The sequence below is a fragment of the Bos indicus x Bos taurus genome, chromosome 7 (assembly GCF_003369695.1).
Source record: "Bos indicus x Bos taurus breed Angus x Brahman F1 hybrid chromosome 7, Bos_hybrid_MaternalHap_v2.0, whole genome shotgun sequence".
Taxonomy (NCBI): domain Eukaryota; kingdom Metazoa; phylum Chordata; class Mammalia; order Artiodactyla; family Bovidae; genus Bos; species Bos indicus x Bos taurus.
The window spans coordinates 104703812-104721792 of record NC_040082.1 but is presented as its reverse complement, the minus strand read 5'-3'; the positions used below and the strand labels follow the sequence as shown (position 1 = coordinate 104721792).

Sequence of the window (17981 nt, the reverse complement as noted above, 5' to 3'; positions counted from 1 at the left end):
CCCTAGACACCTCCCGCCCAGGTCCTTTGGGTTCTGAGTGTCCCAAATGGATCTGATCTGCTTTCCTCAGAATGTACTCCTCACTCCTGGGCCTGATTTCCACATTTGCCCCCAGTCCATCTGCCCTGAGTCACACGCCCAGCCACACAGGCACTGAGTGCCCACTGGATGCAAAGCGCTTCACTCAGAAGTCCTCATTGGCCTCTCCTGACGAAGCCACTCCTGTGATGGCCCCACGTTACAGACGAGGAAACTGAGCTTCCGTGAACTGAAGTCCGTGACCCTGGCACACAGTGAGGACAGACAGACAGAAATTGTGGGGTTTGCAGCAGAGGAAGCTTCATTGCAGGGCCCCGCAAGGAGGCCGGTCGCTTATACCCCCAGTGAATCCTGACCCCTCCAGAGGTCTCTGAAAAGCATTTTCAAGGCCCAGGGGAGGGGCCAGTGGGCCCAGGGTATGGGACGATTCTCTGAGTGACTGATGGTGAGGTCACAGGGGTTAACATTATCAATCCTTTTCCACCAGTAGGTCTGGGGGCTACATGTCCTGATCCTCATGTGGTTAACATCTTCCGTTTGGTGTGTGTGGATTGGGTGGCAGGAAGGGGGGTGGCATTTTCTCACCTGTGAAAACAACTCAGGAACGGGTATTAGATACTATTATCTCCATACTTCATAAAGGAGCTAAAACAGAAGATATGGGGGAGGAGTCTGCCCTGGGAAGGCCACTTAGGGTAATGTTCGGTTACAGTTCAGAGGGTTTTTTGTGGAGTCCCGGGGTGGTAGAGGCAGATGCTGGCAGAAACAGCAAGTTCCTGCCTGGAGCCAGGACAAGGGCCTGGTGGTTGTTTGTTGCCTGGTGCGTCCCCTGGTGGCCATGTAGGACAACTGCAGTCTGAGTAGTATTTGAGGTCCAGCGCTTCTCTCCTCTCCCTGCAGGCTCTGGTCGGTCCTCTGACACCTTCCATGGCTCCTGATGGTCCGCTCGGCAGGGGACAGAGACACTAAGTGAACCCCTCAAGGTCACCAGGAGATTCCTCAATTCACAACCCTGTCTCCTCAGTCACACACAACACCGCCCCAGTCACCACTCACGTCTCAGCCTTCATTTCTCCCAGTTGGGGACATGGCCCCCCCAAAAAGCCCTCTGCCTCTTCCGTTTTGTGGTACAGAACACAGAGCTGGCGTGCACCGGCCGCTCAATAACTGCAATGGTCACCCTCAGAAACATGTAGGAGAAGGGCTAGGACTTGACATGGGGTCTCCCCGGGAGCCCCACTCCCCTCTCACAGGATCTCACTGGCCAGCATCCAACCCAGAAAGCTCCAAGGCCAGAATTTGGCAAAACCAACCCAACGTTTTTCCCCGGGGAAAGGAAATAGGAAACTGAAACCTAAACTGCAAGCCTGACTGCCCCCTGCCTGCACAGGCTCCTTTCGAGTACCGCCAACTCAGAGGATCCTCCTGGAGCTTCTCATTGGTCGGCACCACTATTATGCTAATCAGGGGGCAGTCCTAGCCCATAGGGGTTCCAGCAGTTCAGGATGCTACTACTTCTATGCACTACAGACCAGTGCCCACGAACACCGAGGAGGACATAAGTGAGCTCGTGATGTCCATAGACAAAAAAACGCTGTGTGACCGCAAGCTGCCGCTGGGGGTGGGGGTCCTGCTGCTCCTGGTGGCGGTGGGGCTGCTTGTGCCCATGATCTACTTCACTGTCACTGCCAACAGCAAGGCCTGCGTGGATGGCCTCCAAGCACAGAAGGAGTGTCAGGAGGTCAACCAACACGTGCAGCGCCAGCTAACCCAGGCCCAGGAATTCTCACATAAGAAGGAAGCCGAAGCTGCCACCTGCAACCATACTATGGTAAGCCACTGCAGCCCCTAGACAGGCCCAGGTCCTTGAGAGGCTCTCCCAGGGTCTTTGTGGAGATCCAAAGGGACTTTGAGACTGCCCCCTGGATGTCTCCACCAGGCTTTGGGGACCTCTGACTCTCCCTGAGTTGCTGGTGTGGGGAGCCTTAAAACTCCCATTATGGGTGTCAGTATCCCTGTAGGGTATCAAGGCTCTCTAAACTCTGGCGCTTGGATGGGGGGACCTAGAAACTCCCCTTGGGCCAATCTTGGGGAGCAGAAATCTTCTTTAGGGACTGGGAAGAGGACCTCCCCAGCTCCTTCCACTGCATCCTGAGAGCCTTTGAAATTTTCACTTCTGTTCTAACATGGAGGACCTTGAAACTCTCAGGGACATCTAAGTTGGTCTCTGAAATCTTCCCCTACCTGCACCCTGGCCCATTTTCTGGTTTTAGGAGGACCTCTTAATGTTCTTTAGCGACTTCCCTGGTGATCCAGTGACTAAGACTTTGTACCCCCAATACAGGGGACATGGGTTTGATCCCTGGTCATGGAACTAGATCCCTTGCAGCAATTAAAGATCTAGCATGTTGCAACTAATACTCAGCCCAACCAAATAAAAATTTTTTTCAAATAAATATTAAAAAAATTTTTTTTGTGCAATACCCCAGTGGATCTGGAAACTTCTTCTAGGGCATAGGAAACCTCCAAATTCTCTTGCGGGGGCAGGGGGCCTCAAAACTCACACTTTGAGGATCACGCTCTTATGGGTGGCCCGAGGAGGGTGGGAGGTTGTGCCGTTTCTTCACGGTGGGAGACCGAGGTGCAGGGAGAGAGTTGGCGGGGAAATGAAGTGGGTGTGGGATTTGAGCTCCTCTGATCCGAGGGCCTGGGGAGGGGTCCAGCGCCCAGGGACAGGAGTCCATGTTCTGACCCTCCCCTCTGACCCAGGTGACCCTGAGGGAGTCTCTGAAGAAGGAGCAGGCCCAGGTGGCAGAGTTTCAGGGTGAGAAAAACACAGCCAGGGTTCCACGGTGGGGGGCGGTGGGGATCAGGTGTTGAAAAGAAGTAGGGAGGGAGGGTCCCAGGGCTGGGGTCCAGAGACAGGGAGGGGTGGAGTTGGGGAGGTGTGGGGGGGCTCCAGATTTCCCAGCAGGGACTGGATGAGGGCCTGAAGAGTCATGTCCTGGGTGGGGGTCAGGTGAGTGGGTGTGGTCACCGTGTCGACCTGCCCCTGATTCTGTACCCCACCCCTCAACCAGGAAAGTTCAAGATACTGAACCAAAATCTGAAGGACGCGTTGGCCGAGGTGGAGCGACTAAGGTCTGAGAGGAGCCCCCCACCCCCACCCCGGGGCACGCCCCTTTCACCCAACTCCCGACCCCCTGGGCACGGGGCAAAAAACCTCGATGCTCAGGCGACCAAGTTTAAGTCCCAGCCTCGTCCCATCTGTCACACAGCCACTGGGGGCGGGGGGCGCTGCTCACTCTTCTCCGCAGCGATTTGTCGGGAAGGAGTGCAGGTTCTTAGGGGAGAAGCTTTGAGCGGCCCGAGCGGGCCCGGCAGCTGCCTGAGTGGCCCGGATCTCTACTCCAGAAGACAGAGTGAGACCTGCTTCAAAAACAACGCGTCCAGCTGCTCGAGCTTCCTATTCGTTGTGATCGCGGTCTTGGTCCTCAACGCTCTGCTGACATGAGATCCCAGAAAGCCGGCCGGTAAGGATTGGGCAGCTCCTGGGAGAAGAAAGCTCGGAGGGGCCGGGAGCTGGTCTGGGTCAGGGTCTGGGGAGGTGGCCTGTCTGTGGGGCGGAGGGCTGGACATGGAGAAGGATCTTGGAGAGGGAGGGAGCACTCAGTGAGTAGGGAGGTCCTGTGGGGGGCGGGGCTTGGGGCGGGGCCTGTGTTCTGTCCGCCTCTGAGCCCGTATTTTGTTTTTCCTTTAAAAAATTTTTTTTAATTTATTTTAATTTTTGGTTTTTGGTCGCTCTGCATGACATGCGGGATCTTAATTCCCAGACCAGGGATCGAACGCGCAACCCCAGCATTGGAAGTGCAAAGGCTTTACCAGCCAGGGAAGTACCTGAGTCCCTATTTTGATGTTTTTTAGGCCATAACCTGGACTGGTCTGGCTCCCTGTCTGCTTCCCTGTGTGAGGCTTCCTGACTCGGCCAGTTCTGAGGGGACCACATGGCAACACGGTTGTGGGGGTGGGGGGATGGGGTAACCTAAGGGGTCCAAATGGGTCGGCTCTGGAGGGATGTCTTTCGTGGAGAAGTAGGGGGTTGCCCCAGTCTGCCCTAGAGTTGGGGAGGGCTCAGGGGTGAGGCGTAGGGCACCTGCTTCTTGCTGACAGCTTCTGCTGACATCTAGAAAGTCACTTTCTTCTGGCGTCATTTGGCTCCAAAAAGTAAACACCCCTTTGGGGGGAAAAATTGTACTCTCAAGTTTTTGGAGTGTTATCGTGTCACCCCCAAGCACCTGGGACCTGCCCTGTGAGCAACGGTGGACACCCATTGACATCCAAACTCAGCCTCTGTGCTCTAGAATGTTCCTTGGGATTTCTGGGGTGCTGGCAGGCATCACCCCACTGCCCCTCCCCCAGCCCTCTTCTCCTCTGAAAGTGAGAGAGAAAGTCGCTCAGTCATGTCCAACTCTTTGTGACCCCTATAGTCCATGGAATTCTCCAGGCCAGAATACTGGAGTGGGTAGTGTTTCCCTTCTCCAGATCTTCCAAACCCAGGCTTCCAAAGCAGGTCTCCCGCATTGCGGGCAGATTCTTTACCACCTGAGCCACAAGGGAAGCCCAAGAATACTGGAGTGGGTAGCCTATCTCTTCTCCAGGGGATCTTCCCGACCCAGGAATTGAACCAGGGTCTCCTGCATTGCAGGCGGATTCTTTACCAACTGAGCTACCAGGGACCTACACCCTCATCAATGCTCCCTGCCTGCAGGTTTCTGCTCTCATCTCCTGGCTGGATCTTCTGATCCAGTGGTTCCATGAGGAAACTGTGGCTGTGATGAGGAGCACTTTGTCCTGATTCCCAGTCCCTTCCAGTAGAAAGTACAGGGCTGGGACTTAAACCTCGATGTGCAGACACGGGACAGACCTGTGTCACATTGCCCCGCCACCTCCGTCCCCAAAGTCTTATTCATCCTGTAGTACCCAGCTCCGGGAACCCCTCCCCCAGAGAGCCTCTCTGCTTCTCAAAATTGAAGATTAGGTATGGGGAGTTCCCTGGTAGCTTAGTAGTTAGGATTCCAGGATTTCACTGCCATGGCCCAGATTCAATCCCTGATTGGAGAACTGAGATCCTGCAAGCCACATGGCACTACCAAAAGAGAAAGAAAGAAAGAAAGAAAAAAAAAAAAAACTTGGGAGGGGCTCAAAGTTGAGGGGTTCTGTCTCATAGACCATTTAACCCACTTCCTTGACCCTCCCATGGCCCCTATTTCCTTCCTCCCCGGTTATCTTCCTTCCTCCAAGTTTTCCTGGAATGCCAACTATTGTCCAGGCAACTTTTTGTGCGTAGCACTAGGGGCAGGCTGCTTATGTTTGCCCAGGATTCTGCACTGCCCTCTGGTCCCATGGGCCCCAACCCAGATGGTCTTAGACTCCCCTTCCACGGCTCCTACTGTCTTCCCAGTGTCCCCAAACCCCATCCCTGCCACAGACCCCCCTGACAACACCCCCGTCCCCTAACTTCCTCCTGTTCCACCCACCCCGACCATTTCTCTATATATTGATTCATCAAGTTCCTTCCTGCCTCACAGCCTCGGCCAGTCTCTGCCCTCTGCTCGGAGCTCCTGCTCCTCACTCTGAAGTTCTAGAGCAGGGTTTCTCGGCCTCTCAACTCTCACCATCTGGGCTGGACCGTTCTCTGTGGTGGGGCTGCCCCGTGCACTGTGGGATGCTGAGTACCATCCTTTGCTACCAGATGCCCGTAGCACCTTACTGCCAGGTTGTGACAACAACAGAAGGCCTCTAGACATTACCAAATGTCCCCTGGGGGCACAGATTCAATTCCAGTGAGAATCTCAGCTCTAGAATGTGAGGCTCAGGTCTCCATCATTTCTGTGCCCCCAGCTCACAGGAGGGCTCAGTAGGCGCTCCTGTGGAGTCCCTTGCCAATGACTGAGGCATTTTACCCTCCATCAGCAGCCCATCTAACAGATGAGGAAACTGATGTCCAGAGAAGTAACTGGACTTGCTCAGGGTTTCTCAGCTGCTCAGGCAGTGGTGTTCAGTCGTTCAGTCGTTCATTCGTGTCCGACTCTTTGCAACCCCATGGACTGCAGCACGCCAGCCTTCCCGGTCCTTCACCATCTCTCGGAGTTTGCTCAAACTCATGTCCGTTGAGTCGGTGATGCCATCCCACCATCTCATCCTCTGTCACCCCCTTCTCCTCCTGCCCTCAATCTTTCGCAGCATCAGGGCCCTCTGCTTCTAGCAGGTTCTCTTGATTGCCAGGAAGCCCTTAAAACATGACTTCAGTCTTTGCCACTTCCACCCAACATCCGCCACCCCCGCTCCCAGCTTGGGCTACTGGAAAGTCCCAAAACAGCACTGCCCCTCCCCCTACTCTATGTGTACTGTTTCACAGATGAGAAGGCAGTTTTGCCTGATGTCATGGGTTTGACCTGCTCAATTTCTTCCCCCAAACTCCTACCCAGTGGCCGGGGTATAAACTTCTCTCCTTCCTGAAAATGTCCCTCTTCCCTGTCTGACTGTGACCCAGCCAGGAGTTGGAAACCAGGCCTGAGGGGTGCTGCAGGGCCTGCAGGATGGGGAGGGGTTCCAGCTACAGCAGGAATGTGGGAGCGACTTGTAGCTGCTCTGTGTCCCTGGCCTGAGACTTGGCCTCTTTGGGCTCTGTTTTCTTCCTGTGGAATGGGCGGGGGCGCCGTGGAGGGGGAGGGCTGTCAGGAGGAACACGGATTCTTGTTCTTAGTGTTCACTCAGCTCACATTTACTGCACAGCTACTGTGTGCCAAGCCCACGCGGTGGCAATGGGAACAAGGCAGGCGAAGGCTTTACTTTTTCAGGGCTTGCCCAGTCTGATGCCCCAGTGGCTCAGCGGTAGAGAATCCACCTGCCATACATGAGACATGAGATGCGGGTTTGATCCCTGGGTTGGGAAGATTCCCTGGAGGAGTGGCAACCCACTCCAGGATTCTTGATTGGCGAATCCCATGGACAGAGGAGCCTGGTGGGCTACAGTCCATGGGGGTCGCAGAGTCAGACACACACATACACACACACACCCCAGTCTGATGGGAGAGGCAGTCAGGAATCAAACACAGTAAAATGACAGCAGAGCTGAGAGATCAAAAGGGGTCAGAGTTAGTGGGGAAGGGAGAAGAAGAGACACACTGGTGGACAGGGAAGTAACTGGTAAGGAAGTTAGCTGAGCAAAGAGGGAGGAAAGTCCGGCCGGCAACCCCGGGATAGGAATGCGCTGGCCGGAACAGCACCCAGCAGGGCTAGAGGGGGCGGGGATGACACTGAAGACCTGCTGGGGGCCTCGCCGGGGAAGGAGAAAGGAGAGGGGGAGGATGGGGAGTGGGGAAGGATGGAGGAGGAGGAAAAGCGGGGAGTAGGGTGGAGGAAGGGGAAATGGAAATGAAAGAGGGTAGAGAGGGAAGAGGAGGATTTGACTCCGGCAAGTCAGGGCAACGGTGTAGACGCGCCTGGCTCTGATGCACGTTGTAAGGTCGCCCCCTGGTGGCTTAGTGGAGAACGGGCAGGGAGATGGGACGCATCTACCCTTGGGTCTGCACTCTGGCCCGCACATCCAGTCACAAAAAAGTGCGGCCGCCCGAGCCAGGCCGACCTCAGTTGTTTCGAACAGCCTCCCATCTTCTAGGTTTGGTCTCTCCATGAACAGAATGGGGGACAGTACACCCCCAGACCCTTGCCAAGGGCCCCTGGTGCAAAGGGGGGCTTTGCGCAGATATGCTCAGGTGATTCCTACAGAGCCCTACAAGGCAGGAGCTACTGTCATCCCCAGTTTACAGAGGAGGAAACTGAGGCTTAGAGGGTCACATGGGATGCAGAAACAAGACTGGAACCCGGGATCCCCAGCCTTGTCCTCGGCTCCGGTAGCTTGGGCTGGCCCTTGGCGTGGGTCCAGCCCCTCCCAATAAACTCGAAACCACCGCCAGGAGGGGCGGAACCGTGGGTGTCCCTGGCTGCCCAAGGTGCCAATTAAATGCTCGTGGCCGTCTGGGGCCAGAGCTATGGACAGCGGCATGGCCGAGCCCGGGCCGGAGCCCGAGCCGGGGCGCGCCTGGCGGGTGTTCGCCCTGTGCGGGGCCGCAGTCTTCCTGGCAGCGGTTGCTGCCGGAGCAGCCCTTCTGGCCTGGAATCTGGCCTCCTCGGCCTCCCGGAGGCCCCGCTGCCCAGAGCCGGCCGCCAACACCACGGCGCCGCCTGGAGACCCCGGACCCGAAGTCGAGGAACTTCGGCGCCGACTGGCAGAGGCTGCCCGACTCGAGGAGGCCCTGACGAAGCGGCTGAAGCAGGCCGAGCGTGTCCGCCGGGAGCTGGAGGAGGCCCTAAGGGCCTGTGAGGGCCGCCAGGTAGGTGGGCAGGCTGGAGGGCTGGGGAACCCCAAAAACGAGGGGGAGAGGGTGCGCACACACACCCAACCTTCCCCCTCGGTGCCTTGGTTTCCCCCGTTCTTCAACTGAGGGAGGAAAATGAGAACAGCACCATTCCTTCCAACTCCTACAGGGCCAATTCCCCCTTGTGTCTACCTTCTGCCCAAGAAGGTTCCACTAACACAGCTCATTCACTTCGTTGTACACCAGAAACTAACAACGTTGTAAGGCAATTATAGTCCAGTTGAAAAAAAATACGACATAAATGAACTTTAAAAAAATAAAAAGAAGGCTCCACTGTCCTCTGCTATTTGCTGGTAGAGGCTACCCCAGACCCCTGAGCCCCGCTGGGGAGGCCCTGTGCTAACCCTCCCCCTAAGTACCCACTCAACAACCACCCCCCAGTCAGTGTCCAGCAGCTCTATTTTGAGAGAGGGACATTCGTGTCACCTGTAATTAGGAAGCTAAAGTTGGCCTCTCGGAGGAGGTACCAGCCAGGTCCTCCCTTCTCCTCTTGCTACCCACTTCGAACTCTTTCTTAACCCTTTCTTAACTCTCTCAACCCTGGGCCTCGCAGAAGAACCATCCTCAAAGTCCCAACCACTCACATTTACTGAGTAACTACTGTGTACCTCTGTGTACTGGGCCCAGCAGAGGTTGGGCAGCATACGAATTCTGGAAAATTCATGCCTTTTGAAAATTAATCCCTATGCCTTTCCAGCCTGCCTAAGGGAAGGGCCTGGGGCAGCTGAAATTAAGAGCAGCCTGCCCTGGATTCAAAGTATGGTTCTCCCCCAGCCCCCATGAAAGAGTCTCAGAGGAGACCAAGCCAGTTGCTTTGCAGAATGTCCTACAGAGGTGACCGATACCCTAGAAACTCAATCATCAACCACCATATTGGCTTGTGCTGGTCTGAAACCCCAGTCCCAGGAATCTAGATATAGCTAGGATTGGAACCCGAGCCGGTCGGCAGAACTAAACCTTTCTATATCCAGTTGGCCTGGAGCGGGGTCAGTGTGCTCAGTCCCTCAGTCATGTCCGACTCTGCGACCCCATGGACTGTAGCCCACCAGGCTCCTCTACGGATTTTTCAGGCAAGAACACTGGAGTGGCTTGCCATTTCCTCCTCCAGGGGATCTTCCCCACCCAGGGATCGAACTTGCGTGTTCTCAGTCTCCTACACTGCAGGCAGATTCTTGTATCATTGAGCCACCTGGGATGCCCCAGGGGTCAGTGGACCTGGGCAAAGATCTCCTTGCAGGCAGGCACCTTTCACCCCAGACTTCAGAGGCCACTTCTGTGTTTTACAACTACAGGACTCCAAACGACATTCCAAATAAAGCTCAAGGAACACCAGGGTGTTCTCATTCCAAATAAAGCTCAAGGAACAACAGGGTGTTCTCGTCTCCCCTAGAAAGGGCAGAGCCCATTCACTTTCTCTCCCTTCCCCCGTCATTTCTACTCCACTCCACAGAGTCGGCTTCAGACCCAACTGATGACACTGAAAACTGAGATGGAAGAAGCCAAGGCACAGGGTACCCAGATGGGGGCTGAGAACGGGGCGCTCACAGGTGTGTTGGGATGCAAAGGGGTGGGCATGCTAGAGATGGGAGGAGCCTAGACGGTTCCTAGCTAGGCAAAAGACACAGACGGGTGTAAACGTAAAGCAAAGCAACGTGAAAACTTGTGAAAGAAATGCACATAATATGCAAAGGTCAGGCAAATGTCACAGAACAATGCAAACGCAACAAAATATGCACACGCCATGTAGAGACTCCCCAAAGACATGTAAACCTCTGAAAAGCTATGCAAATAACATGTAAAGGTCATGCAAACAGCACACAAATTTAATTCCAATACAACAAACCACATAGACAGTATGCAGACTATAAACTCGGAGTTGATGTGTGCGGAGTAGGAGCCCGGGCTCCATCCTGATCTCGCGTCTTGCGTCCGCAGAAGCCCTGGCGCGCTGGGAGGCCGCGGCCGCTAAATCTGCGCAGCAACTGGACGAGGCGCAGCGGCGTGCACGTACGGCCGAGGCGGAGGGCGAAGCCTGCGCAGCCCGGGAGGCGGCGCTGCGCGATCACATGTGAGTGAAGGGTGGGAGGGAAGGGTCCAGGGCTCGGGGAGGGGCGGGGCTGGTCGTGTGGGCAGGGCCTTGGGAGAGGATCTAGATGAAGGTCTGAGAGTGAGAACCTAGCGGCGGGCTCTATGGGGCGAGAATGCCCACATTGGGGTTGGCACTCTTGAGGCATGGGTCCCTGGGGTCGGGCGTATATGGGGGCTCCGAGGGGAGCGGGGAGTGAAGGTGAACGTTGCAATGAAAAGTATCAAGGGAGGGATCGGGGGCCTGGAGGCGGAGCTTCCGTGGAAAAAACTGGGAGTCCCGGAGGACCGGTCCTGGAAAAGACCAGGGGAGAAGGGATGGGGGATCCTGAAGCCTGGAATCTTTGGGGATTGGAATACCAGGAAGAATAGATGAATCCCGGAGGGTCTCTGGGGATAGGTGTCCTGGTGCCGACGGCCCCTCTACCCTCTTCCCGGCAGTAAAGCCCTGGAAGCCCAGACGAGCGCCCAGCGCAGAGTTTCACACCCCCGGACCCGCGGCGGGTCCCGACCCCGGCCCAGCCCCCGCTCGCGCTCTCGCCCAGGAACTTCCGGGGGCTGCAGGCGACCTACGCGGCGCGCACGAGGGTGAGTCGGCCCCCAGCTGGATGGGGGCTCGAGACCAGGAGGACAGACCCTGGGAGCCCTGCAGGGACACTCAGAGAGGTGCCCAAGCTGGATGAGATGCTCAGTCGACACCCATCCACGCTCAGCTTTTGACCCAGAAGCAACCCTGAAATTGCTGAAAGAAGACACGACCTTGTCTTTCTGACCATCTAGTGCCTATCTACAGACGGGAATACTGAGGTCCATTGGGTCTCAAGGTGCGATAGTGCAGAGCCGGGACTTAGGTCCCCTCTAAGGACAAGGCCAGTGTTGCCCTCATCCCTCGGACATGAGGACTCAGGGTCCAGCCCTGATCTGGAAGTGACCTGAAGGGGTCGCTTCTCCTCTCTGGTCCTCAGTTTACCGTGTCTGTAAAATGAGTGATTGGAATGGTGAGAGCCAGCATATCCTTGACACCAAAACCTAGCAAAAATGGCACGATAGGAAAACTCCACACCCCTCTCACTGTGAGGGTACAAAGCTCCCAAATGAAGTTTTAGAAGAGAACCAAGTAATCATTTGAAAGATACACCATAGCAAAGGAACATAGGCCTGAGATGCAAAGATAAATCAGTATTGGGAAGGAACTCTGTTAATAAAATTTGCCATGCTAACGGATCAAATGAAAAGCATTCTGAAAAGGTCATCAAAATAGCAACAATTTCATGTGAGATTATACAGTGTTTGTCTTTATCTGATTTACTGCAGTTAACATAACACCCTCTAGATCCATCCATGTTGTTGCAAATGGCAAGATTTCTTTTTTATGAGACTATTATAATTAATATTCCATTGTGTGTATATATAAATTGTGTGTGTGTGTGTATATATATATATATATATATTACATCTTCTTTATCTATTCATCTGTCAGTGGACACTTAGGTTCTAATCTCCAGACTGTAATCAGATTTTGCCAACTATTTTGATAATGTCCTCTGTAACAAAAGATTATCCTGATTTACACATCGTGTTAATCTGGAACATTTCTCAATCTGTCTTTGCCTTTCATGACATTGGTTGGCATTTTTTTTAAAGCCCCAGGCCAGTCATTCTGTGGTGTCTGAGTTTGGGTTTTTGTGGTTTCCTCATGATTAATTTGAGGTTGACATTTTTGGCAGGAATGCCTCAAAAACAATTCAACTTAATATTATCTTCTGGTGGTATGACTATATATAGAAAACCCAAGAGAATTAACGGAAACTTTCCTATATCCAAAACAACGAGGTAGAAAATCGTTTGGAAGAAAAGAAAGATCCATTGACATAGTTTTTCATATCCAGGAATAAACTACGTTGCTTATTATGTAAGAATCTCTTCTAAATTAAATTTTCAAAAAATAATTCAGTAGAGGGACTTCCCTGGTGATCCAATGGCTAAGACTCGGGGCTCCCAATGGAGGGAGCCTGGATTTGACCCTGGCTGGGGAACTAGATCCCACAAACATCAACTAAGAGTTCCTGTGCCACAGTGAAGATCCTGCATGCTGCAACTGAGACCTGGTGCAGCCAAATAAATACAATTTTAAAAATAACTCGATAGAAAACAAGCAAAGAATATGGGCAACCAGTTCAAAGAAGCATGCAGAAAAAGGTGCCCAGTCTCACTGCTAGAGAAGAAATGCCAACTGAAACGATGACACGGTACCACTTTCTGCCCACTGGTTTGGCAAGGATAAAAATAAAAGCAAAAGTTTGTGAATATACACAGTACTGGTGAAACAGCTTGTTGGTATGACTACTTGGGAGGGCCATTTTCTAGAATCTCTCAAAATTAAAAGAGTGTTTGACCCATTAGTTCTTCTTCAAGCAGTTTCCCTGCAGCCATATTTTTTATTAAGAAAAATTTAATCTACAGTCATTTTTTAATTATAGTCTTGGATACTAAGAACCCAACAGAGTACTTTATTCACTTTTCACTTTTTTTGGCCACACAGCCTGAAGAATCCTATTTCCCTGACCAGGGTTAGGGAAGTAACCCTCAGAAGTAAAAGTTTGGAGTCCAAACCACTGGACTGCCAGGAAATTCCCAACAACTGTATTTAAACGCATGCAAAATAATGGACTGCATGCAGTGGAGAGTCCTGGCTTTGGATATTTGAACAGAAAAACATTTAGTAAAGAAATCAAATAAAGTCTAGAGTTCAGTTCATTGTAATATACTAAGATTAATTTCTTAATTTTGACGAATGAACTATGGTATATAAGATGTTAATGATAGAAGCTGTGTGAGGGCTATTCAGAGACGGTATTATCTCTGCAAATTTTCTGTAAATTTAAAACATTCCAAAAAACAAAACAAAACATTCCAAATAAACAGTTTACTTTTTTAAAGTAAGGGTGGAGGAGAGGAGAAATGAAGACATTATTACCACATGCTTGGTAATTGCAAAAAATTGGAAACAACCTCAGTGTCCACCAACTGGAGTCTGTTTAAATGAGTGTGCATACATCCACACCACGGAATGCTGTTCAACTGGTTCGTATGGACCGGGGCAGCGGGGGATGGGGATTGTTTTGTTTGAGGCAGTGGCAGCCCACTCCAGTACTCTTGCCTGGAAAATCCCATGGACGGAGGAACCTGGTAGGCTGCAGTCCATGGGGTCACACAGAGTCGGACACGACTGAAACGACTTAGCAGCAAGTTGCCCTACTTACAGATCTTAGTTCCCCCATCAGGAATTGAACGCGAGCCCTCAGCAGGGAAAGCACAGAGCTCTAATCACTGGACCTGCAGGGAATTCCCACTGTGCAACTGTTAAAAAGGCCAAAACTGACCTTCGCTGAGACACAGTAATGTAAGAAGCAGAAGCGTTATAGTCTGTGTACATCTTTGAAAAATTGGAACTGGGGGAAACTTGTCCAGATATCTCTAAAGGAAACCCTAGATACAGCAGTGGCCCCTGGAAAAGGAATCAGGGATCTAGGGATCAGTGCGGGGAGGAAGCCTCATGTTCCTTTGTATTAGTTCAGTTCAGTCGCTCAGTCGTGTCTGACTCTCTGTGACCCTATGGGCTGCAGCACACCAGGCTTCCCTGTCCATCACCAATCCCGGAGCTTGCTCAAACTCAAGTCCATCGAGTCGGTGATGCCATCCAACCGTCTCATCCTCTGTTGTCCCCTTCTTTTTGTAAAGTTTGCGTTTTAAAACTCATATGCATGTGTTGCCTTTAAAAATAATTAAAATTCGTCTTGAAAAATCTAAGAGGCTGGTGTTAGAAGCCCTTGAAACTCTGATCTCCACCTCAGGCAGTTCTGCTCATAATCTCCCACTCCCACCCACCTTGGAGGTGGCTTTAAGGGCCTTTACTGGGAAAGGATCCACCTAGAGGGAGAATTGGACCCCATCTCTCGCGCCAAAGGAGGAGGTGAGGTTGAGGAGAGGAATGAGTCTTAACAGTTTTGTTCCGCTACCGACCACCAGGGGTCGCCCCAGTCTTCAGACCTAGTTGCTGGCTGAGGGCCCAGACCTTGTGAGGCTGGAAGGATGGGTCTGAGACGCGCTCCCCCTCACCCCACCCTCCGCCTCTGCCCCCTGCCCTCCCCTCCAACTCTGGCGTAAATCCAGAAATGAGCAGGAAACAGCTTCTCCTTCTGGAGTCAGCTAGGTCTTGACACTGGCCTCGCCTTGTCTGCGGCCCCAGGGATTTAAGACCCTTCACTGTGCAGCTGTGGGGTCCAGGGCTGATCTACACAAAGGGTTGGACTCAGCGCTGTATCCGAAACCTAAAATATTATCATTATTATTCACTTATTCTGCTAACTTCACCTTGGTCATAACTGTCAGATCACTGAAAATCAGCTCCAGGGAAACGGAGAGCCATGGGATGTGTGTGAGCAGAAAGGGACCCATCAGATCTGGTGTCTGGGAGAAAAGAGGGAGGTGGGAGGCTGGAAGCTGTGGATCCCCTGGGGAGGCCAAAGGACAGGGAGTGGATGAGGACTGGGGGCAGCTGGGAGAGAACAGACCCCAGTCCCAGACCAGGACTAAGAATCCCCAAGCTGCCCTGCCTCCCAGACCTCATATCCCTCCCACTCCACAGGGCCGGTGCCCCACCGCCTGCCCTTGCTCCGTTCTGTTTCCCTGTCTCCACCTGTCTAATTACCACTCAAAGTCTCCATCTCTCTGTCTCTGAGTCTTTTCTCTGTGTCTCCACCTTGTCCCGTCTCTCAGGTCCCTGTCCTGGCCTCCCTGTTAATGGTGACCCTGGGATCCCTCTCTGGCTGCAGCAACAGGAGTCAGTGGGGTGGGGTGAGGGCTGGGGGTGAGGATGAAAAGGGAAAACCTGGGTGGAGGGCACTGGAGGACAGCAGCAACTTGATCTTGTAACAACAGTCCCAGTTGTTCAACCAGAAGGCCCAAAGAGGACAGGCTCTTCCCCTCCAAAGGGCTCTCTTTGCCTCCTCTGTCAACACCCAAAGTCGCAAACTTCATTTCCTTTGCAGTTAAACAAAACCCGAAGACGTTGGCAAAAATGTGGAGGGTTTTCTGAACTTTGCCGAAATTTTTCTTCACCAGAAGTATCATTTCCTCCTGAAGCTTCCTGAAGCTCCATGAGAGTTTTTAAAAAACCTTGTGTCTCCTTGAGAACATCAGTGTTCAGTCTTCAGAGTGACATGGAATTGACTTCCTCATGACAGTTTTCCCGTCTCTGACCAAACAATCAAATGAAACCAAATGGATTGTTTTTGATTTAGAAAAAAAATTTTTTTAATTGGTGTTGGGTTTTATGATGACCCCTCAAGGGAATTCAGAGAGATTCGTACACAAAATTTCCTGTGACTATGACAAATGGTTTTCAGGAAAAAACCAAATTCTCCCATCATTTGATGTATTTGACCTCATGTGAATTCAAGGACCAGTTACTCACCTCCGCCCTCTGGAATTTTCTGGTCAGGAATGCAGGCAGAAAGTGTTCAAAAGAGTCTGTTTTTAGAAATTTTAGACACTGCTGGCAAGGGTGTCAATGGAAACAGCCTTTTTGGAGGACAAATTGATAACAGCTGTCAAAATATAAGATGTTATTGCTTCAGCACCCAGCAATTTCACTTGTGGAGATTTGACTTCAAATCTTATTCTGTTCATTGAAACAAAAAAATTTAGAAATATTCTGAGTTCCCCTTGATAATTATTATGATAGTAAAATATATGTGCTGAAAACCTAAACAGTGGTCAAAGGAATCCTCAGTCTCAAAAGTCATAATGTTGAGCAAAAAGAAGTTTCATCATTACCGTTTCCATTAAAAAAAAATCCAACTTAAAAAAAAAAGTTATTGTAGGAAAAAAAAAACTTACTGAAAAAGAAACATTACAAATCTAAGTTGTGAGACCAAATTGCCAGAAAGAGTGTTAGTTTTGAGCTTGACCCAAAAGACATTTGTGTGTAGATTTCAAACTTTTGTTCTTAGACTGTGACAATTGCTCAAAATTGTAGCACATCGGTACTGTCAGTTCTAGAGTGGCTTTTCAGTTTTCTGGGAGTTTATGGTTGCTTATCTTTTTCTCTTGACAACAGATACAGTATTCATACATGCTTACGTGCAACATCTTCCACATAAGATGAAGAATAGCCAGGATCTTAAGTTCACACCAAGACTGTAACATCTCCGGGCACTGTCGCCATGCCTGAGCTCTCAACTGGACCCTTGTCACTCAGGCTCTCCCCCTGTCATGCCCCCTTGCCCCCGGTGATCCCATAGGACCAGGGCAACAGCACCTGGAGCAGTGCCCACCATTGCATCTCAGTTCCTCAGCCCAACATCAGAGGCTACCCATGACCCAGCCCCACCTTTGAAAAACACAGCTGTTTATTAAGGCTGACTGTGTGCCAGGCACTGAGACCAGTGTTTCACTGCTGACTGTCAGGAGAAAGCTGAGGCTCGCAGGGGGAGAAGTCACTTGTCCCAGGTCACACAGCAGTAGGTGGCACAGCCGGAACGTAACTCCGGAGGCCTACAGCAAGACCATGGAGTCCCTGTGCCCGCATGGCCCTCGTTAATGAAGAGGGGCGATCTCCTCCTCCCACCAGCTCCAGGGGATTCTGGGTGGGCCTGTCCAACCTAGAGAAAGAGCTGGTTGGGCATCACTTGCAGCCCCCAACTCTCTTTCCTCCCAGTAGTGGCTGAGGAGGGTCCGGAATCAGGAATCAATGGGTAGCTGCAAAGGCCAGAGGTCAGACAGGGGTTTCCTGCCCACCGCTGGGACTTCTTCCTTCCCCACCCAACTCCTGCCTCCTTGATGAACATCACCCTGGAGGATCCCTCCCCCTCAACAACTCTGCCACCCCGTTCCCCTGGCTGATAGCGGGATGTTTCCCCATGCCACCACTCTCGCCCTGCTATGCCCCCACACAGGCAGCAGACAGCAACTGCGTTATCGTTGCCCGCCCATGTTCCAGCCCCCTTTCTATCTCCTTGCCTCATTCCCTTTGGCCCCTGCCCCTCCCTGCTATCAGCCTTGACCCCATGGGGCTAGGGTCTGTGTCCCACTCTGTTTTCCCAAGACTGAAGACTTCTCAACGCTCCTCTTGGGGAAGGGTTCTGGTGTCACCTACAGAGGAGGCTTACCTAGAGTGCCTGTTTGGTGGGGGGAGGGGGAGTGGGCAGGAGGGCATACCCAGAATCCTTTGCTCCTTGGTCCCTGAATCCCTTCCCACAGTGAAGTTTGACCCCCACTATCTTGTGCTTCCCATTCACCATCTCACAGAGCTCGAAAATGAGGTTTCAAACAGAAAGTGGTAGTGGTAATAGCAACTGGCAAATCTTTTCTCCCAGCCCCCTCCCCCACCCTGGGGCCTGGCACCATGCAGAA

The 17981-nt window shown here is 52.2% G+C and overlaps 2 protein-coding genes across 2 annotated transcripts; both read left to right on the top strand.

Moving 5' to 3' along the window:
• Window positions 1–1505: 1505 nt before the first annotated feature.
• Window positions 1506–4300, top strand: BST2 (bone marrow stromal cell antigen 2). The gene is made up of 5 exons (XM_027548194.1): window positions 1506–1870; window positions 2809–2863; window positions 3120–3180; window positions 3454–3572; window positions 3964–4300. Exons 1-4 carry the CDS (start codon window positions 1559–1561, stop codon window positions 3551–3553), a joined length of 528 nt encoding a protein of 175 aa, XP_027403995.1. The 5' UTR covers window positions 1506–1558; the 3' UTR covers window positions 3554–3572; window positions 3964–4300.
• A 3180-nt stretch (window positions 4301–7480) lies between these two features.
• CCDC194 (coiled-coil domain containing 194) lies at window positions 7481–16948 on the top strand. Its single transcript, XM_027548667.1, has 6 exons — window positions 7481–8435; window positions 9931–10027; window positions 10416–10548; window positions 11012–11153; window positions 15345–15422; window positions 16871–16948. Exons 1-6 carry the CDS (start codon window positions 8094–8096, stop codon window positions 16946–16948), a joined length of 870 nt encoding a protein of 289 aa, XP_027404468.1. The 5' UTR covers window positions 7481–8093.
• Window positions 16949–17981: the final 1033 nt, after the last annotated feature.